At 42.2% G+C, this 22,906-nt stretch overlaps 1 protein-coding gene across 1 annotated transcript; it reads left to right on the top strand.

Annotated features, from left to right (window-relative positions):
- The first annotated feature begins 5,053 nt into the window (after positions 1–5,053).
- On the top strand, positions 5,054–21,033 carry LOC137676856 (V-type proton ATPase subunit S1-like protein). The gene is made up of 7 exons (XM_068423926.1): positions 5,054–5,148; positions 11,373–11,413; positions 12,234–12,295; positions 14,044–14,285; positions 18,514–18,564; positions 19,267–19,510; positions 20,731–21,033. The coding sequence occupies exons 1-7, from the start codon at positions 5,054–5,056 to the stop codon at positions 21,031–21,033; spliced, it is 1,038 nt and encodes a 345-aa protein (XP_068280027.1).
- The last annotated feature ends 1,873 nt before the right edge of the window (positions 21,034–22,906 follow it).

Genomic DNA, 22,906 nt, shown 5'->3' with positions numbered 1-22,906 from the left:
TGGGTTGGAAGGGACCTTAAAGATCATCTAGTTCCAACCCCCCTGCCACAGGCAGGGACACCTTCCACCAGACCAGGTTGCTCCAAGCCCCATCCAACCTGGCCTTGAACACTGCCAGGGAGGGGGCAGCCACAGCTTCTCTGGGCAACCTGGGCCAGTGTCTCACCACCCTCACAGCAAAGAATTTCTTCCAAATATCTAATCAAAATTTACCCTCTTGATCCAATCTCCATCCATACCAGCTGCGGTAGGGCCTGGAGTCTGTATGGAGATTTCTCGGATAGGATGGCATCCTTTGGGGTTGTTAGGAAGGGTGCAAGGGATAGACGGCAGGCAGGAAAGAGAGTTGTGACAGGATTAATTTTTGCATCATCCCAGCGTGCGTGGTGAAGGCTGAAAGGCCTGCAGGCAAATGAGTTGCCCAGAGAGAGGATTTTCTTGAAACTGAGACAAACTTTTTCTGTATAGTAAGGCAAATTTTCTGTCCATGCTTCTGTTGCATTGTCAGTGCATTGTAAAGGTATCTGAATCAGAGGAACAATGCATGTCTCAAAGGAAAAAAATAGTAATGTGCTAGTACCTTGTACAGTGGCTGATACCTCATACTTTCGTTGAGACATCTTATCTTAGAAAGCTACTCAGTTCATGGTGACCTGATATGTCATCTGCAGGTAACTATAAACTGTGTTGAAAATAAATTGTGCCGTTGTCTGCCTGAGGAGATGCTAGCCAAAAAGATAGATTATCCATATTTAAAACTATGTCTGCAGTGTCATTTGCTGCATGCAGACTCAGTATGTGTATAATTGCAGCACCAGGCAGAACAGCTGTCATCTCGGGGTCTCCACCAACGTTTATGTGATCATCCTGCTTGACAGGGGGTTTGCTGGGCAGTGGTGACACATTCGGGGATGTGTGGGATGTCAGCAGTATCGACTGGCTAACATATCAGTCTTTTGTTTGCTTCGCAAACCTCGCAAAACTGTGAACCCTTACGCTGAATATAATTGCCAGCTGCTTTCTTAACTACCTTTTCTGCGAGGTAGATCCAAAAAAAGAGCAGTGTTTAAAGTACAGAAAGATCTCCTGCTGTGCCTCTTCCCTGGTGGTGGAAATGTCTGAACTGCCGTGATACTAAGTTAAAAAACAACTGAGTGGTAGCTGCTTTATCATCAAAGGACAATTTTTGCGTGAAGAGTAATCATGAGCAAAAACTTACTGCCAAAGAGGGAAAAAAAGATGATAAACAACAGTTTAATCTTGTTATTTGGAATATTGGCCACTTTCAGCCCCCCATAGCCCATCTTACAGGATGTAAACAAAACTGTTGACTTCCCACTGACTTTGTCCTGCAGGAGTTTCATCAGATGCCTTTGTGGAGTTGGACCTGACCTCATGTGTTCCATAAAACAGTGTGTGGGGTTTGCCCATGATCCTCTGTTCAGCCTTTGTCCACTGTCTATGTATGTAGTTGAAGCATGTGGCCGAGCAAGCTTTGTTTGGTTGATTTCAACATAAAATAGGCAAATGTACAACAGTGATTTGTCGACTGAGTAGCAAGAGCTCATCTAATCATGCCTTTGTCAGGACTACTGCATGTAAGGCTCCATTCGAGTTTTCTTTTTAAACTCAGTAATGCAGAGGTGGTGATTTTGTCATCATTCTTCACCAGATGAAGTAAATGCTTAGGATCACTTGTTTGCTTTCGGTGGATCTAATTCCTTTTTAGATACCACGTGAGTCTGTTTGTGCTTGAACCTCACAAAAAAGCAACATTTTAAAGAACAGTATCACATATTTGCTATCATTGTTGTAATTATTATCAGCAAGTGTCAAGAGCTAAGGAAAGACTTTTCTTCATTACCTTCTACTGTTATTTCAGATGATGACTGCTGATGACTGAATTACTATCAGCATCCATAGTATTAGTGTATAGTGAGGAAGACAGTATATTTTTACTGGTTTATATGGGTTTAACCTGTGTTAGCCGTGTGGCGTTACATGTTTTCGTGGTTGTCTGCAAAAACCCTTTGTTTCTGAGCAAATTGACATGTACTTTTCTTCTCTTTGACTATGTGAAAAGATGGTCTAAGAAGGCAGGTTCCATCTAGGAGTTGATAGCACCATGGAAACACAGAGGCTGGAAGTACAATTAAAGATACGTTCTGTTGTCACAGAATGGGCTACAGGACATTATCTTGGATTCTGCCTGTACTGACATTAGCTGTGGCCTGCCACGTGCTTGTTCTGGTTTGGACCAGAACAGAACCAATTTTCCTTTCAGTGATTTTCCTTTTCAGCTCAGTCTCTTCTAAGTAACTGCACTTTCTAAAACTAACTGCATGTTTTGCAGACAGTGTCTGCTCCTAGGACTCATAACGCTCGAAGTTTACAGTTTTTACTGAGGTACCAGTAGGAATGTTATGCAGAAAGGATCTTGCTTAGACTTACTCCTGTAGAAACCAAGGTCACTGCTAAATTCCCCACTGATGACAAGTGAAGAGCCAAAGGGGGGTCGCACCTCCAGGGAGGAACAGACAGGGCAGGTGACCCAAAATTGGCCAACGAGATATTCTGTCCCATACCTGTCATTCCCAGTATGAAGCTGAGGGACCATGAGAGTCGCTCTCTTCTGTGGCTGGTGTCCGAAGAGGGCTCTGTCCGTTTTTCTCCTGCCCTTGATCCCAGTCTGTGTGTTCCCGAATCCAGTTCCCGTCCATCGCTGAGCCCAGTCTGGGCCTCCCCGGAGCCTGCCCTGCAGTGCCAGCAGTGACGTGATTGTCACTGGGGGAGCTTGACCTTGGATTTGTATATATTTGTATACATTTAATTATTTCCATTGTTATTGTTATACTCTTTTTCATTATTATTGTTTATTAAAACTGTTTTAACTTTCAAACCCGTAAGTCTTTCTTCCTTTTCTCTTTTCCTTCCCCTTCTGGGTGGGGGAAAGGAGTTAATAGAGCTCATCTGCCATCAGTTTAACAGACAGCCCAGCTCTAAACCGTGACAGTGTTATTTATGCTACTTTCTCTCACTTTCTCTGCCCTCAAAGGACACATTATTTGTTCATTTGTGCCATACTGGTTTGTATTTCAGTATTTTTATTTCCTAGCTTTTGCTCCCATGCTGGTGAAGAACACGTAGAAAATAGCAGCGCATGAATGAAGTCTCAAGGCACCATCAGAAAGCCTCTCTGTGCCTTTTTCCCCCCACTTGTTTAGGAGGGACTACGGGTCAGGAGCACTGAAATGTTTTAACAGGCCAGTGACATGAGTGGCTTCAGTTTTTAGAAGAGTGTGTGACACTTCTGCCTCTTCCCAGGGTGACTTAAAGTTTTCAGCTGAGCCATGTCTCTGTACTGGTTCTAAGTTTAGCATTATGCATTTCTGGTATTTCAGAGAAAATTTAGAGATTATTTGCAGCTGCTACTTCTTTGTCACTAATCTCCCTTATCTTATTTTTCAAGCTGAGATTCTCACATAAGTATCTGGATTCCTTCTTAAATTGGGTAGAAGCAGTACTACTGAGGACAGGCTGTTGAGAGATTTTTAAGATTAGCGAATACTCTTCGTATCACTGAAGGAGAAATTAATTAAGAAGGTAAATCCTTTTTAATAGTTACGATGCTAAAGCCCCTATCTTTATCTTATATATGGAATGCAAGAGACAGGAGCTTGTAATCGGTGAAGTAGGGTTTACTGTGTGATCCCATCAGCAGGTAGCTGACGTTAGCTGCTGAGCAAGAAAGCAGTGTGTGTGTGTGGGGGGGTCTGTGTGTACATAGAGAGGCATCACATAGCTGTTAGCAGGAGCAGGTTGTGACTGTGTCCTGTCTGATGCTTAAGTGGAGAAGGTTGCAGTGTGATGAAATGTCAGACGAGTGCTGGTTTGAGCTTCCTTTCATGAGTGAGCTGCTCGCGTTGAAGGTGGGTACCAGGAACCCATTTCTGCCTGGGCCCCAGAGTTCCCTCCAGGCTGGTCACAAATCCATGGTTGTGTTGATGAAGGTGGCCAGACTGCACATGAGCACGCTGCAGAGCACTGTTGTTGAACCTGGTCCACCATTCCAGTAAGCATCCTGATTTCAGCTTTCCTGGCCCTGTGCAGACCCTTTGAATGCAAGCTGAGTTAGTGAGCAGTGTGTGGAGAATACGTGTGGGTCATAGGGTCTGAGGAGTCAGCTCCTGTGCCTTCCCCTATTCTTTGCTATCACAAGCACAGCTGATGTATATTTTGAGAAAGCTGATGAGGACAGAGGGTCTGCAGCAGAGGTGTCAGTGGCTGCCACCCATGTACCTTTTGAGAATGACCCATCCCAGAACCAACCCGCCATATTAACAGCGGTGTGTATGCACCTTGGTGTCTGGGTCTGACAGTCCAGAAACAGAGGCACTGTAATTCTGTGGGTGTTTTAACCACTGTGGTCTGTTTTAGAGTTATCTGTAAGTATAAAAACAATTGAGCCAGGCAGCTGGACACGCACAAACTGAATTAGTGCTGAAGAAAGGAAACTACTTCCAAATACTTGACTTCTAAGTTTGCTATGTCTGCTTTCACATCTGTAAAATGGGGATAATACTGTTACTCTGAAGGTATTATAAGACTTCAAAATACATGTAATTCTTTGGCTGTCATACAGAAGGAGAAATCTCAGAGGTGTTTGGAAACAGCACCTTCACCTTTCTTTAAGGTTAGGGTTGAGCACAGATAAGAAGTGCTCTTCAGTGTGATTTTAGAGCCTGGAGAGACCATCTGATTTCATTTCTTTCTTCCTTAACAAACAGCTCACATCCTGGTACAATTTCCCCAGAAGGTGTGATCTTTAATTCACGAGGCAGCTGGAACGTGCCGGCGGTAGGTGCCCGCCGTCAGAACAGATCTGTGCACACGAAGGATTTCTCCCGTGGGTAGCGGTGCAGCGATGGAGTGGCGAATCCCTCCCGCAATTGGCTGGATCTGCTGCCTGTCACGCTGCCAGCCAGAGCGCCCGGCACCCCGCTGGACCAGAGGAGCAGATGTGCTGGGTGTGGAGGGACTGGCTCTCTTCTCAATGGACAGAAGCGCTGCCCTTCGTTTCCTGCTGCTTTTTCTCTATGTGGGATTCGCAGTGTCTGTGGAGCAAATGATCGCGACAGCGGCTGGCAGGTCAGTAACCGAGTGCGTGTCCACAGACTCTGCTGGTGGAGTTGAGTGCCTGTTTTAAATGTTGTGATTTGGTCATTTGTGCTTGTGGAAGTGGATTCGATCGCAATGTAGAATGCCAGGATGTGGTTTTAATTGTCTTTTCGGGTTTGAAAACACCTGCGGCTAATACAGAAATGAGTTATTTTGAAGAGTACAGTGCATTAAAAATGTAACTTTAAAACAATTTTATAAACAATACTAGAAATGGTTTTTAAATGAGTGTTTTCTGGGCATCTGTCTTATATTTCATTACATTTTAATGACTCTCACACTGACTTTCCCTGTTCTGTAAAAACAAAGTTTTAAATAGAATAATAGCAAGGGTGTGAAAACTACTCCAAGAATCATAGGTGCTAAAATAATCTGCTTATGTAGAATGAATATTTGAAGCATGAATTCAATATTGCAAAGAAGTATTAAACTTATAAAATTACGAGAGATTTGGATTTATCGTTGTTTATAGTGGTATTTCATTCCCTAATGAAATATAAATAGGAAGCCCAAATCATAGCAGGGGAAAAAGAGGGCTTTCTAGAGCCAAGCATTACAAAAGTGAAAACAGTCTAAACTACATTAGATGAGTCGTGCCCCAAAGTCACTAATAACACACAGATCAAATATGCTGATGAAGATCACAGCTGGCAGTAAAATCTGTGCATTAAGGGAAGAAGGACATGTGGTGATTTGCTTAAGCTTGTAGTAAGAGATCTGGTAGTCAGTTACCAATAAATACTACAATATGTTTTCATTTAAATAGCTTGCTTGCTGTTCTCTGCCAGCTTTCAGATTTGTTAGTGTCTTCTTAGTATAATTGCACTTTTCTGCAATCACATTAAAATCTGGGAGAGAGCATGCAGAGGAGCATTACAGGAACTTTATTCTAATAAATATTAAGAAATGATTTTGCAATCTTGATGCCAGTGAATTGAATGGGGATTTTGCCTTTGCATTCAGTGAGGTGGGGTCGTACCTGCACAGTGTTAATCTGCTCGAAGTTCTATGAGCTCCGTTTCTTCTTTTTTTGTATTAAAAATGAATGCTTGAGTATCTTGTCATTCTGATCCAGTTCTTACTGGACATCCATTAAAGTGCAGATCAAACCTCAGTGCTCAGGATATTGTAAAATAAGTACGTAAATCTGTTTCCCTGTGTCAAATCACACATGAGGCTACAAATATGACACAAAATACTTAAAATTTAAAAACTGTAGGGGTCATGGGCTTTGTGGATATTTCATAATGGTAGAACTTAAATAGATACATTTAAAACTCTAATAACATTTTTTGTTAGGATGTTTCTTAGAAGGAACTAGCTTTTGCCCTGAATCTGGGCTCCCAGGCTTACACATTTATAATTTTAATAACTTAATTGAAATTACTTATGACGAATGTCCCTGGGACTGCAACCAGTTCATTACTACGAGGTGCTCAGAAAGCATTCATTACCTTTCATCATAACTTTTGTTTTTAGTGCGTTTGAAGGTTCACATGTTATTTTCCAATTAAATGCTTCATAAATTAATTGAAACTAGTTGCAAACTAGTGAAAACAGTCTATGGCCTCCACACTCAAATCACTGTTGAGTGCCAGGCTTACTCGCATGGCTCATCTGAGTGGACAAAAGACTGCTGACCTGAAAGCCTTCAAGGGCTGGAGCCTATATAAACTTTTTCAGACAAACAAGGTAGACTTGGTTATCTTATGTAGATGGATAATGTCATCCGATAAGAGGGAATTTACACTTCTTTATACTTATAATCTTATTTAATTGGGTTTTACGTAGTGATTAGTAATCCCAGTGCTTTGAATTAGGGCTAATCCAATTTCTTGTGGGCTCCTGACATACTTGGTATGGTAAATTCAACATACAACATACATCTGGGTGTATCTGGGCTAGTTATGTATTAATTGGTAAGGAAAAATATTAGTCCACAAAACATATACCATGTGTGCAACTGAATTTGAAGTTTTAGGGCAGAGTGGCTGAAAAAAATGATAAATTTAAAAGTCTAATCTCTGATTCAGTGTGCTAAAAATTATTTGCTCTCACTGATTTCAGGTCTAGCTGCTGCTGATCGTTTTGCAGGCAGTGGAGAAGGCAGGTGTAGTGCTAGCTAGTTTCCTGTCTCTTACAGATGTACTTAACATTTTTATATAAAAAAGGGAATACATGTTTTTAATGTGTTGCTATTTTCCCGTTTCTTCTTATAATGCTTTTGTTCTATGAAACATGCTCCAGCTGAGGGCTCAGCCTTGCTGCCAGAGATCACCTGTGAATTCCTCAGGTTGCCTTTTGATTGGAAAGGCTGCTGATCTCACAGCCACATGGCTATTGAAGGCCACACGTTCCTGTCACAGGTGACACGCTTCTGTGATACGTCAGGGTTATGAGTGTCAAAGGCAGCCTTGTGCAGGAAGAAAGGAGGCAGCCTGCATTACTAATAAACAGAGTAACGAACGGGAGTACCTAGGTGGGGTTACTTCACTTGCATGCCTCCGCCTGCCTCCCAAGTGTGCCTGCCACGTGGCTGATCACATTTGTCATGCTGTGGTACTTAGCAGTGGTTCTCAGGTCACTCTCTCCACTGCGTTCCTCATGAAAGCATGCATATTTCATTAGCTGTGCACATTCATCTATATTTGAGTATCTTCATGCTGAGAGCAGAAATGTGACATTTCTTCTGGAGCGGCATGGCTGCTCATTGCTGTGGTTTCACACGTGATGGAGAGGAGTCGAATGGCATTGTCACGAGCTCCCAACCTGCGCCCGCAGGCTGCGTGGAGGCTGGTTATAACCATTCTGCTCAGGATGTAACCCCACAGGGGCGTTTGCAATGAGTTGTGCCTCGTACATTCAGTGCACGCTCTCCTCAGGGCTTGATGTTGCCTATCAATTAGCATTCCTCAAGGCAATTTAATTGACACGACCATGGTATTAGCCTTATCCCAGATGGGAAGCTAAGTGATGACTTATTTTTTTTTAATTGGCAATCATGAAAGCAAAAATAACCCTTCCTCTTCCCAGAACAACATAAAAACCTTTCCAGTCCAGTGAGGGAATGCAATTAATTACTCAATTTTATGCCAGTCTCCTCTCATCCCAATGTTTTAGTCTGCACACTGCAGCATGGTGATTTCCCAACTGGAGTAATGGGCTATGAGCTTTTAATAATGTGTATAGGGAGGAGCTAAAAGGATAACTAAGCATAACTAAATATATATGGGTACAACTAAATATAACTAAAGTTAGCGTAACAAAATAATTTAATTTCCTTTTGGTGTGCCTCATTTTTGTAGCTATTATGATTAAAAAAATGCTGCAAAATTGCCTTTCCAGCCTGAAGGCACAATCTGTCATAAAGGAAGACTAGGAAAGAAAAATAAGGCTGCATCCAATCACAAAATGCATGCTCCTGATCGTTAAACAACCTGAGAGAGAGTTTTGCCTGAGCAAGAAGACAAGGGTTGGTCCGCTTTAGCCGTAGCTTCGAGTGGCTTGGAGACCTCAGGCCAGCACTAACCCTGGCACCCAGAGGATGGTGGGAGAAAATGGGACCCACTCTGAAAGTGCACAGCCTCGTGGAAGTCACTGGGACTTAACAGCTACGACTGAGGAGAAAGCTGGTCTCACTATATGTAAATAAAACTGCCAGATTGATTTTAGACAGTGTTACCTGCATCAGACTTCTTAGAACTGAAGATCTTTTTAAGGTCCTTTCAGCTCAGATCACAGTCACCGCTGCGGTGCTGCAGAGCCTAGCCATCTTTTTGTGCTGCATAACGTTTTCTCTGGAGACTGCCTTCTGCTCTATTGCCCTGGTTGCTGAAGGGACTGAGCAGCCTGCCCGATGGTGTGGAGCAAAGCTGCTCATCAGACCTGGTGTTTGGCGGCAAAGTGACAAGCTGGAATACAGACTCCGCTTCACATTTGTCTGTTTTGCCTTCTGGGTTTGAGGAGCTTGCAAGGGGACACAACCGATCTATTTGTGGCAGGAGCGAGTATGCCTGCGAAAGGGTATTCTTGCTGGAGAGACACTGGTCAGAAGAAAGAGCCTGCTGCCCTCCTGAACCTCAAGTGTAAACAAGACATTGCATGTGAGATCTGGGCTTTGCTGGAGCTGGTAACACTGCCACGGGTTTCAGGCGAGCCAGGTTCAGTGTGATCAAACTCCCTGACTGCCAGAGCTGCATGGGCATGGCAGCAAGCAAGGCAGGCTCTAAGCCATCCCATGTTTCTCCTTTGTTGGCGTTACATTGTTCAGACTCATATTTATCTGCCGTGAATGATGCTGCGATGGAAGTTAGGTTGGGATCACTCCTACAGTACGTGCTAGTGGATAACACAGATCCCTCTACCCAGGGAGTCCGTTGGGGAGTGGGTTCACCCAGCTGTTCCAAGGGCTCCCCAGAGAGGCCAAGGCTTGACCCTGCGATTCAAATACTTATGGTATAATTTACATATAAATACTGAAAACTGCTTTTATTCCTAGTCCTTATGTGCTGATGTTTGCGTATATGTTTTCAAGTGTTTTGCTTTTGTGGTGGGTTGGAAAACGGGTAAGAAACAAGGCAAGAAAATGTTGCAAATACTCTTGATAAAATAATCAAGATTTGATCATATAGAAGAGTCAGATTTAAGACAGGGGACCATAGGCACTGTTAGGTTTGAAACAGGTAACTGTTAGGTTTGAAATTGATAACCAGAGAAACCTCACCAGGAAAATACTGGAGTTTTCTATGTTTGTTTAAGAAACTAAGGAGACCATCACGAACACCAGTTGTGCTGCTTGGAAACCCCCTTCCCCTTCCCATCCTGATTTGAATATCAGGGATAGTTTCCAATCAGTAGAGCAGAACTAACCAATGATTGCTTTAGAATAAGAATATTGATGAGGTTATAATTAACAGAACCAATCGTTGTAAAGGTTAAAATTAAGGTGAGCATAGTATGCGTTTTTATGTACAAGAATTTATGTAATAGTGACTTAGTGTGTGAAACCTGGCGGGTTTTAATATCTGGTTGGACACATACGGAGGAGCTATCCCCCGCGTCCCCAGCGCTGCAATAAAGAAGTGCCTGCTGATCTGCTTTGTGTGGGTGAGTTTTCTTCCCCATTGCTAACAAAGAGAAGATGGAAGTGTATTTTCGTGTGGAGTGGCTGTGAGGCAGCTCTGGCCCCACCATTGCTTACGGCCTGGGAGGCACTGTGTGGGCAAAAGCAGGGCAGGGTGTACAGAGTCTCTGTGGGACGATACTCAACCGTGAGTGCAGGAGGGCTGATGTGTTCACCTGCTGGGAAGCGCTGGCAGCAGACGTGAGAAGTGAACACGTGTCATTAGATCAGTAGATCAATGGACTGTAGGGGGCTGCAGGTCCCAAGGAACCTGCCGTGTTGTGGAGGGGGCAGGGAGGTGTTCCTGTGACTAAAGGAGTGGAGTCTGGTCCTAAGGGAGAGCCTGGTTTCTTGGGCTTTGTTTGGTCTTGTAGGTCTTCTGGTGATGTACATGAATCTACCAGGCTTTATTCTCTAGTTCAGGAGAGCCGATCATACACCAGCTGAAGTCTTACCCCTAAATGATACCAAAGAAGAAAATCAAAGGCTGAAAATTTCACGAGCCTGGTAGCTGTTACTTGAGGTGTGTTTCACTTGCTCCTACCTTGCAGCTGACTTCCATGGGATTTGCGATTGCCTGCGACCGTTCAGGAGCTGTCTTTAGGTGGCTGTACATCTGGGCTTAAGGCATACTAGCCCAGTGCATTTGCTCTGTCCTGGAGGAATTCAACATGTTCCTTCTGACCCTCACTGGGGGCTGAGGATGGTGTAGCGCTGTCCTTGTGTTCACCTGCTTGTGGGCTGGAACTCGTTCAGTCTCTAACCCAGAACTGATGTCCCATGGAAAGGGACAAGAGGGGTAATGAAGCCTTGAGTCAATATGGTGAGGACATGGGAATGCCTGGTGGGGCTGATCCCCCCGAGGGATCTCTGGAAATGAGGCATTTTTAGCCTGGGTACACTGGCTTTGGGATTAATTTGCCCTGTTCGTGTGACATTAACCAACCAAGGATCTGAGTTGTGTTTTGAATGCTTTATTGAATGAAGCAGGAGCAGGAGCTCTCCCCAGTAAACTTGCTGCAGAGTTTAAATCCAGATGCTGTACACTAAATATTTTTCTCCTCTCTTCTAGTTCACGTGCGTTTTCAGATGAAGATTCTCCGCAAAGAAATGGTAAGGCTTTTTTTTCAGTGGGCTGAATGACGGAATACTGGCTCTGTTAGTGTGGCTGTAAAAGGTCTTAATTCACAGATGTTGCTTCTGTTTGCATTAGTGACTCTTCTATCAAACGTGTTGTTAAAGCATATCCCTCTTTAAAAAATACCTTTTAAAGGCTTTGCCTGGTTAAAATAATCATTTACTGACTGACTCTGACATATGTCTGACAATGGGGAAGAAAGAAATATTCACTATTTTTTTTTTTAAACCGAATAGAAAGAGAGTTAAATGTTTGATGGATGGAGCTGTGAAAGTGTCCATGAAATGTTCTGTCATCTGTGAAACTTCACTCTCCTGGCAAGCAGTCAGGCCATCAGGTTATTTGTCACACCTTCCCATCTCTGGCTAGTGCAGGGAAAGAAATTCACACCCATAGTTACACACTTTTGCCATGTAGTTCAACACACACCCTTTGACAACAGAGTTTGCTGTATAAAGAAAGTAGAAACTTTTGTTAAGTGTGTTTGGGATGAATAAATACACGTATAGGCTGAATCCTGTCAGTTTTGGGCACTGGAGTTCTTCCCAGTAAGGATGGCAAGATGTTCAATGAAAAGAAGAGAAACCTCGTTGTATGAGTAAGGTAAACTAGAAAATGGATGTGTTGAAGGCAGTATTTGCACCAAGCCGAATACTTTCCAAACCAAAATCAGTTATTCTGAAATACACATTTCGTGCAGGGATAACTATTGTTTGCATGAGAACATGCAAGATTATGCTTTTATAAATGGTTGGATGTTTTCTTTGTAGGCTAATAACACACTTTCTTCTGCAGGTCGACGTTACGATGGTGGTGTGAAGCCAAAATTTAATGTCAATCAAGTAGCAATTACACAGGTAATGTTCGAAGGAACTGGAACTGTGAAGTTTTTTCATAGCATGAGATCTTTTAGTTTGCATTATTGAATTAAATAATATGTTGTTTACAAGAAATAGCCAACAAATCTGTCTAAATCATTGATTTCACCACCTGCTGTACAAGATATTTTCTGCTTTTCTGAGAAGGGAGATGAGACTTCAGTTGCTGTCGCTGGTGCTGACTGGCAGTGGGTTTGGGCACAGGGTCTTACTGGACGAACCAAATCCTATAACCCATATTCTGCACAGTGCCATTTGACTGCTGCGGCAAGTATTTTGCTTATATCACTTAGTCCTAAAAGAATAGCTGAAGCAAAACTGCTGATTGTTTAAATTTAGTGGGAGTTTTCCGTGAGTCCAGCCTGTAGGTGTTAGCAAAAACTGAGCATAAAAGGCTTCCTTATCAAAAACCCTGCAAATGATACAATGTAGTGTAAATAATCTGTTGATTAAATCTCTCTCATCTGGACTTCTGAGAAGACAGCCTTATTGTTTATACAAACGACAGGTATAGTCAATGTTTCTTGCTGGCTGTTGCATTGCTTTTTCTGACCATGATTTACCTTGCTTTCAGCTTGTTGCTGTGAGTACTTACTAATTTAAATCCTAAAGCAGTCTTGTGGCACATGTAAGGTCAAGTATCAAAAGGGGTCTTTCGGGGCCTGAGCTGGGAGACGTGATTCGCTAATCTGAAGAGAAAAAAAAAAATCTGTCTTTAAGCCACGACAAAGCTTTGGGGCTTAACCACGTCCCTTATGGAGCCTGGTAAGATGCTGTTTATGACTGGGGCTCAGAGTACCTCTCTTGTTTGTACATGATTTGAATTTACTTAATCATGTGACGTGCAAAACATATATAAAAATGTGTATGTTATCATATTCAGATAGGACATATATAGAGATGGAAAAGGGTTGTTATCTAGAAATTTTAGTTTGAAATATGGAAATGACAGTTAAATTTTGAAGTCCTTTCTGAGCCCTAACTCACTGTCTCAAATTAAATTGCCTGACAGCCAAATTGTCCTCCCTTTGCTGTGAAATTTGGCTTGGAAGGGGTAGTATTTTTCTAATGGCTACAGATGACATGGAAGCTGCAGTCTCCAGGTTTCAATCTTGTGAACAATTGATTTTGTAAAGGCAATGATCCATACTTGAGCCATCCTCTTCTGCACCAGGCATTTTTCCTATTTTAAAACCATCAGGACCCAAACTGCCTGCAGGTAGTTGTAGACTTGGACATTTCTTTCAGCTGGACAGCTGCCTAGTGTGCTTTCAGCTAGGCTGTGCACAGCTAGGCTGTGTCCTTGACCAAAGCTGAGTCCTCTTTAGAGTGTTGAAGTAATTCTTACACATATCCTAGAGTCTCTTCTGCTAGAGTGACCACCTTGTGTTTCTATCTTTGCTTCAATTTTTTATATTGGGCAGCTCTACAGTGAGATGGGAGCATGCTAAGAATGTGTTTGCCCAGGGATTCTACCCTAGTAGAATAAGTATAACTTATATTGGCTCTCTGGCCAGTTGTGCTGGAGCTAGAGGCTGTATGGTGCCATTCACATGGTGGGAAGGGGTTAGACAGAAGTTTCTGTGCTTCCTCAGTTCAGTACTTCTGTGGCTGAGAGCTGGCTCCAGAGATGCTCTCCAAGTGCTGGCCTCATTTATTCTGGTAGGACACAGAGTAACTCCTGAAATACACGTCTTCTGATACTGATCTTTTATGTGGTCCATCAGGTTGTCAGCTACAACTTGAGCAGCAAAGGACAGTGGGAAAGAGCATCCTGGAGGCCGTTCACCCACAGCCACTACAGCCCTCTCAACGTCACAGTTAATGGCATCCCCTGCATTCTGTTCTGGGCCAAGAGGATCATGATTAAGTTTGAAAACCACACGCAGCTGGATTTGACGGAGAAGACATTTGGTGTCCATGCAACAGTGGATGTTGGAGATTCAAACTGCAGTGAAGACAGTGCAATGTAAGGTGGCATTCTACTCTGCCAATGGAACTAGTACCACATAACAAGCCTAGTAAATACATAATGAAGGAGAAAAGACGTTGTATTATGTGGTGTAGGGCCCCAGGGGCAAGCTCCTTCCTGTAATGTCCTGAGGTTGCAGGCGGCAGGGCAGCATGGGTTATATACTTTCAGACTGGTCTTTCATGGGGCACATAGATGTACGTAGCTGTCTTCATCTCTTGCAGTGGTGTGGTCAGTCCTTGCGGCCAGCCAGTTTTGCTCTTAGTGCCTATGAGGCTGAAGCTGTTGATCTTTTTAGTTGCCAGCTGTTTTACATAGCTGCTTGGGAGATTGAATAGTGGATCCTATGCTGAATATGGGGGCTTAGGGACTGGCTGTACATGACACATCCCTTCATAGGATGTGTGCCAGCAATAATGTAAACCATTGGTACAAGATGCAGACATGTTTTTAGAAACAGAGACAGGTAGATCCAAGACCCAGGATGTGATCCGTGAGCTGCTGAAGCCAAAGAGTGCATTCAGTACAGGTTTGCATGTGACCTGAAGAGTCTCCAAAAACCTGAACTCTACATCCCAGTCTGTCATGAATTTCTTCAGCATGAACAGCGTTTAGCAGCTTTGCTCCTGCTAAACCCGAGTGAGAGCTATATATTAACCTAACTGGATCCAAAATCCTTCAATCCCATGGCTATACTAGAAAGGCATGTAGTTTTCTTTATTTCCTTTGTCATGTACCTGACCACTTCTGTCCCTCCGTGTAGTGTGCTGGCTGGCTTCATGTCTAATACCAGGTCATTGACTCCACTCTGGTAGGCAAGAGTCTAAAAGTTAGGAGGTGAATACCTAACTGTGCGTGTGCTGAACATGAGCGTTGAGTCTACCCCATAAATGGTGTTTAAATGTGTAATGGCACACAAGGATAAAAATAACATGATCAAAACCAGCAGTTTCATTTAGCTCCTATACAACATTTCACCTGTGCATCTAAAGATGTTTCCACAGAAAGTAGGTGTTGTCTCTTTCTCATTATACATCTGTGAAGAATAACCCAAGGTGCACAGAAATTTTAGTGAGGTTACAAGAAAACTGAAAGTGCAGTTGAAAAAGAAGCCAGGTTTTCTGCCTGTGCTATCACAGTATTCAATAAGGCAGTCTGAATTTTATGTCATCAGCATGTGAACTAATCCAGCACTGTGTTTTGCAGGCAGAGGTAGAGAATGGAATAACATTATTTTAAAAATAAGAAGTAATAACAAACATTCTTTCTTCTCTTCTGGTCTGCAATTCAGAAATAGTCTTGTTAGTAATGATTGTAACCTAATAGAAAATACACTCGTGCAAAAGTAAGGGTTTCAAAAAGCAAAGTATAGTTTTATAGTTGTTCATAAAGCCTGAAAAATCAGAAAGACGGTGCAGTGGTGGACTGCAAACTCCTACTGGAGCTGCTTTTTGGAGACTGCTGGATTTGAGCAGGCTACTCTGACTACCTGTCACAGGTACCTCTGTAGTCTGGTTACAGTAGCGGATGCTTCATTCTGTAAATACAGAGTTCTGAGAAATTAGGACTTGTCTTGGCTCTGGCTGGGAGGGAGGTAATTCTCTTGTGTTTTGGATTTGTGGCTAAACCGATGTTGACGACACACGAGTGTTTTGGGTCTTGCTGAGTAATGTTTGCATAGCATCCAGGCTTTCTCTGTTTGTCACTGCCCCCGCAGTGAGTAGGGTGAGGTTGGTGGGAGGCTGGAAGGGGACAGTGCCTGGACAGCTGACCCGAGTTGGCCAAAGTTATATTCCCTGACATATAACGTCATGCTCAGCAATAAACACTGGGGTGAAGGAAGAAGAAGTGAGTCAGGGTTGTGTCTTCCAGGGTGGCCATTGCTCGGAGATTCGCTGGGCATCAGTCCGCTCATGGGAGGCAGTCAGTGATTGCCCTTGCAAAACTTTGGTCTTTTTTTTTTGTCCTTTTTCCTTCACTTACTGAACTATCTTGACTCATGAGTTCTCTCTCTTTTACTCTTTTTATTCTCTCCCCTGTCATTCTGGGCAGGGAGGAGTCAGAGTGAGTGAGCAGCTGCATGGGTCTTAGCTGCTAGCTGCAGTCAGCCCACCACAGGGCTGTATATTCTGCTTGATGCGTTATGTTGAAAGATATTTCAGAGTTTATAGAACACGTTATTCATTTAAAAAGCTTCAGGAAGAGTCAGGAAGCAGAACTATTCTACAGCATACTCTTGACATGCCTTTTTATCAGTGTTTCGCAATATCTGAGGTTTGATCTCAAAATCGGTAGGTCCAATGCCATCTAATCTGCCATGCATTCTGCCTTTCTCTTTGTTTCTCCCATAGTTTTCTGAGTAGCCTTGAACTAGGGACACAGCTGCTAAAGGCAGGCAGGACCTTGATGCTTAGTTTGAAGCTGAGGCTGGCATTTTTTTGCTGGGGTCAAGAAATATACTGTGACTACTGAGCCTTTTCTCCTCCATTCTGTGGAGGGACAGGGGAAAATGCTACCCCTTCCCAATGGTTATGCTTTCTTGCATGTTCTATACTTTGCATATTTGGGATACACTGAGAAAGGCTAGTCCCACTGACTCCTGCCCTTTGAATGTGCTCCAGAATCCTAACCAAGAAGGGCCTAGCTTATTCTGAACATTTGCTAGGAGGGGTTTGTCAGGTCATTTGACAGATTGCATGAACAGATCTGTGGCATCTCTGCTAGATTCCAAGTCTCAGTCATTAGAAACTGCATGTTTCAAGTATCCATTCATTCATTGCCACTGACAGCATCTAAGTACTGATCCAAGTCCTTGTATGTAGAAATCATGCTCTACAGGTAGGAAAATGGATAATCTCGGCTCATAAATCAGGATTAGATTTAGTGTAATTGCCAAATACAAGTCTTGGTTAGATTTTCAGTCGACCTGCATTTGACTGCGGCAGAGAAGAAAGGGAAAAACTGGCTTGAATGTTGCTCTGTAATCTCAAGGTTGAGGACTGACCTAAATTATGCCAGTTGATGGCTGAGTGCTCACATGATGCATTGCTCAGTTTTTCTCATCCCAGAAAAGTCCCTTAAACTTCTCACTTCTCCATCCTTCTCTGTTAAGATGATATCTGTTGTGGCTTTAGGTCAGCTTTCAAGCTGCTTTGTACTGTCTGATCAATGCAAAGTAGCCGGAGCCAGGAAAAAATATTTGGCACTGAACTTACATGTATTTGCTATACGAATGTAATAGTCCAACCTGTGGGTTTTTTTTTAATGCACCAACTTCTGGATCAGGCCACTGAGTTTAATTCTGTATTTGCCTGTGTCTAATCCTCAACTGTCTGTGATTTCCCTTTCTAATGAAGCAAGGGATACTCTAGATTCAGTGTCCTGGCTTATTGAACCAATGTTAGTCAAGGTACAAGAAGTCTAGAACTCGTATGAAATCATAGGGCTAGCTGTTTTTTCTTAAAATTTTCTTCAGTTTTAGGTTCAAAAGTCTTTCTGATGCTGCTTGGTTTTCACTATGTTTTGTCTCTAGCTTAGTCTGAAAATGTTATGTCAACAGTGAGAATCTTTTATGCAGGTTTTAAGAGGGAAAATAATATTGTTAAGCCAAAAAAATACATAGCACTTAATCATACAGTGCTAGAATGCATTAGTTCCAGAGATGGTAGAAGGATAGTAGAATATGCATTAGTTTACAATTAACCTGGTGCCCATGCTCACTGCAGATAAGGTTTGCAGAGTTACCTCACAGTCGGTGTATTTATATTGCTGTAGTGATGCACAGGTATGAAATTTGAACTCAAATGTCATCTGCATTTGTTATGCTCTAGTATCTAAAAAGATGAGAATAATGTGTCTGTTTACACTTTCTAATGACATACAGAGGTGATTCATGACTAAGATACCCTGGCGTGGGAAGGAGAACACAGGTCAAATGAATCTAATTGCCAGCCGGTGTTGGAAGCAGTGGAATTGAGTTGTGTTGAAAGTTGAGTGTGCAGTTCTGTTCTTTCTGGATAGTCCAAGCCTCCTTCAAATTAACAGCTGAACTACTGGATTTCACTGCAGGAAGATTTAATCCTTTCAGTTTTTTTTCCCACTGATTTCAAAGGTACAGTGAGCAAAAGGCTCGATGTATAGCTATGCTTAATCTTTTGAACTGCTTTTTTCTCTTAACATTTCTGAAGTTTTTATCTAGCCTGATCTTACTTGCTTTTTGACCTAGGCTTTCTCTGAAGTTTGGTGACATTGGCAATCTAAAGGGACTTGTTATTCGGTAAGTTTATACAATAAAGAAGATAATTGCATGTTAATATCCATTGTGCAGTTTGTTTTAGGAGAATTTGTGTAAGCAAAAATAATGTGATAGAACTGTTGATTGTATAATCAAGACACCTGCATTTAATAGGTCTGTCATTTGCCTGCCTTGTTTTATTAAGTCATTTCTTCTTCTATGTTCACTTTTCTATTCATGAGAAAAGTTCGGGTAATCTGTTTTGCATAGAATCTTCCCATGTCTGAGATTTTTGCTAAACCTTGCTAATTAGCTACATTTTTGTCTGGGAATTTTGCCGCAAGAACTGATAGTGTGGGCTGCTCAAGCATCAGACTGTGACCTACTTTATATTTCCTTCTTGGCAATCGAAGAAAACAGCATATCTCAATATTTTTCTATATCTTGGATGGAAGTACAAAACCAATGTTACATATAGATTTTTCTCAATGATTTAGGAAAAATCCTTCACCTCTCCTCTCACTATGTGGGAGAGCAGCAATCTCCTTCAGCTACAACAATGAAGAAACTCAAATAATTTTCCAGACTCAATAGAAGGAGCTAGAGCTAACACAGATATAAATGGATGAAACTCTGGTAATACCAGTGTGCCTTCTAAGATTGTTAAACATGTGAATTTAGTAGTTCCAGCTCTTAGTTAGACTTGCTTTCTTACTCATCTTTCTTCCCATCCAATATTTTCAGATTCTTATTAACAACCAGCTATTACCAGCTGTCTGTTCAGAACTGGTTCAGTTTACACAGACTGCAACTTCTTTACAACCACTCCATACAAGCGACATTTAATGCTACCAGAATACATGCACCAGCAAGTTACTCCTACCACTGTGAACACGTGAGCAGCTTGCAGAGATACGATGCACTCCTCATACCCAGCTCTGCAAATGATCTTTCAAAGCTTTGGGAAGTCACTTTTATTGATTTCCAGGTAATGTCGCGGAATAAGCGAAATGGATCCCACAGGTAGACTGATGGGAAATTTTGCACTTCGTTGCCAAGAAAGTGTAATGGCCTTCCACGTAGTTTACAGGATCTCCACGGAACTTGAAATAGAAATGAAGACTTAAATTATTATACTTATCTTCCTGTCAAAGGAAATGAAAGGCTATATAGATTTTCTGTCATCTCTTGCTTGGGTTTCTCTTTAGTGTGAGGAGTCAATTTAACTTTCAGTGTTACATCTCTCTGAGCTGGGCTCTTAAACCCGGCGTCAGTAGCAGCATCAGTCACCGAGTATGGGATTCGTCTCACTTAAATTTTGATGCCTAGTAATTTTAACCCTGTGCCCTGATTATAGTCACCCCAGCCTGCCTCTAAAGCCAGTGGATAATTCCCCTGACTCATCTTAAATCCTTATTTTAGGATGAGATTAATCATCTTCTGAAAGTGCCTATTTTTCTGTGTTTGGCAGTAAGGAAGCCTAAGATAACGGGGCTAGGATGTCTTGCTTTTAAACACCTAAGTCATAGGGCATGAATAACTGAAAAAGGGGATTGAGGGGGAAAGCTGATCCCCCTTTTCTCACCATGTGATCAATGCCCACGGACCGATTTAGTGGAGCAGACAGTCAATTCCCTGAATACCAGTGTGGTAAACTTCAAGTTAGAACTGAAGCCACAAGTAAGACTTACTGGTATTGTCCACAGTTGAATGCAACTTCATGTAGTTTAGCTGATTTGCTGCCATATACCATATACACTTGGATGTGGTGGGAAAAATCTAATATTAGGGTAGGCAATTGAGAGTATTTCCTTGTTTGTTGTGTTGAAGTTTATGCGGTTTGAAACAGAGACCTTGTTGATTCTCAACAAATGATGCTGGAAATGCACCGTTAACTTGACAGGTACCATGCTTACGATTAAATATTACTGGGCTATCAAGAGTGATCATAGAGGATTTTGTTTAAAACACAACTGCAAATCCTTTGGGCAGCAGAGTGAAGGGGATTACAATAACTGGCGGTTTCTAGAAGACTGACCTGGATAAACTCTGAGCATTAACTCCAGCTAGCATTGACAGAAACAATTTTGCAATAAGCGGATACTAAATTAAAAATTCTTATTGACATCAGGAGCAAATTCATGAAGTTGTTTGTAACCAAGACAGCAAATACTTTATTTAATAGGAGCTCTTTTGTTCTCTTTGTAGATTCAAGGTTTTAACATTCAAGAAGGACATTTTGCCTACGCAAAAGACTGCGCATCCTTTTTCTCTCCAGCAATACTTATGGGATTGGTTATGTCGCTGATTCTGCTGCTGGTTCTTGCCTATGCTCTTCATATGTTGATCCACCTGAAATCTCTCGACAGGCACTATGAATGCAAAGCTTCTCCTGCCTATTTTGCACAGGTGAAAGACAATGACATGGAGGATGAGAAAGAGCCGCTGAGAAGCAGTGGGAATGAGTCCTATGAACTTAGAAACCAACAGTTCTGTAAAATCTATATTTAGCAGTATGCATCTGTCTCAGTGAAATAAGTGGTATTTTCTTCTGCTGGCACTGTTGTATGTAGTTTGTGCAGGTTTTTTCACCGACTGATGAAAGGAAAAGTAGGTAACAGACTCTTTAGCCAGGTGCCAGGTACTGTCCGTTGTTTATTGATAACCATCTCAAAGATGCCTCAGAAGACAAGATGAAAGAAAAACAATTCCATTGTGAGTAAGGGCTTTCTTGTGATAGGAATTTATTCCTGTAGTACAAAACCAAAATGCCTATCTTTTCAGCCAGCTTACCAAGTCCTGAAGAGAGAATCAGTAATGGAGCCTTTGAAATTAAATAAAGATAGAAAAAAATTGCAAAATTAAAAAAAACTTTCTTTGCTTATTCTTTCAGAAGGCAAGACTTTTCCTGATTTTGTATTTGCTTCATCCACCCTGCTCTGTGTCCTGACAAAATAGCATCCATTCCCTTCTCAGTGTATGTTTTCCTTTTATTTTCCAAATTACATCCTTTCTTCTTTGTCCTCATAAACTCCTCTTCCTCCGTTGGGGTCTTCAGGGCCATATAAGCTGTGTATTATCCACTACACTGATGAAGTAGTGATGGCTCCGGTGCAGTAACATCTTGTTACTTCTCTCTGTCTGAACTGGGTGCTTACTGTAAGGATCTAGTGGGAGAACAGTAGACATCTGGTCAAAGGCTTACCCTTAACTTCCCGGCTCAACTCCATGCCAAAAGACGGATTATGAGCATTATACCCTGTAATTCAGGGTTAATTTCTTTTCTATTAAATCCCATCAGTCTCCCTTGGAGATTTTACCTGAATGGAGCTAGCCAGTGCTATAATTGAAAATACATATAAACAAAGTGGTGGAAGTTCCCCAGCAGTGAAAAGGATACTGTGATTTAATTTTCAGTCCTCCTTCTGAGCGTTTAAGACACTGTCTTCCCACTCATCCTTTCTTCTGTTAGAGTCAAAGTTAGGGAGCTCTAAATTAGCCTGTAATTTGGCCCTCATTCCTAGCAAGGAAGAACATAGTAATGTACTAACTGTAGTGCTTTTAGGTCACAGGTAGTACAAAACCCAGCATGTTAGAAATTCTTCTGCAAAACCAGATTTAGTAAACAAATGCCTTTTTTATGTTAGATAATAGATGTAATTAGTTGTTTGTGGTCTTTGTGAACTATACTGCAGTGGTCTTTAAATACTTTGAGAAGTGTCCAAAGATATCCTGTTTGTTAGCACAGGTGATGCACAGACTAGATGTGGAGTCCAAAGCAGGCAGTTGGTTTAGAGAGGCACTTCAGAAGAAAAAAAAACATCTTTGAATCGTAACCAGACATAAAAGACAAGCTTCTGGGGACTTGGCAAGACTGCCCATGGCTGGTTACTGCCAAACTTTATCTGTTTCATAAAGGAAGCAAGCAAAAACATGAATGTCTGGGAACTTGAATGAGGTAAAATGAGAAGGTGCAAATAAAAACAACAGTATTCTACGTGGAGTGGCGAAACACTCGCCGGCTTGGTTGCCTCTGCTTACACAGTGATGACAGATGTAGGCTGATGGCAATGTGAGAAGGAGCCAAGGATGCCAGTGCTAAATGAGTGATGTTCCTCAGAGTCTGGAGAGCAGTGCTGTTGTGCCTGGGGTTTGCTTGCCTGTCAGGCAATAAAAACCTGACACTAATCAGTGGGAGCCTGACTGGCAAAATCACCGTCATTCGCTGATGTAAAATACCCACTCCACAGAGCTGTGCGTGGTGGGTTTGGGCACGGCAGTGCTCTGCAGACCTCATGTTCTCTGAGGCACAAGTGTGCCAGTCCATCCCGCAGAGCTCATTTAACCTTCTGGTTAGTGTCTGATGATGCCATCAGTATGATTC

The sequence above is a fragment of the Nyctibius grandis genome, chromosome Z (assembly GCF_013368605.1).
Source record: "Nyctibius grandis isolate bNycGra1 chromosome Z, bNycGra1.pri, whole genome shotgun sequence".
In the NCBI taxonomy this organism is placed as follows: domain Eukaryota; kingdom Metazoa; phylum Chordata; class Aves; order Nyctibiiformes; family Nyctibiidae; genus Nyctibius; species Nyctibius grandis.
Note: the sequence above shows the minus strand (reverse complement) of the source record. Positions and strands in the feature narration are given on the sequence as shown.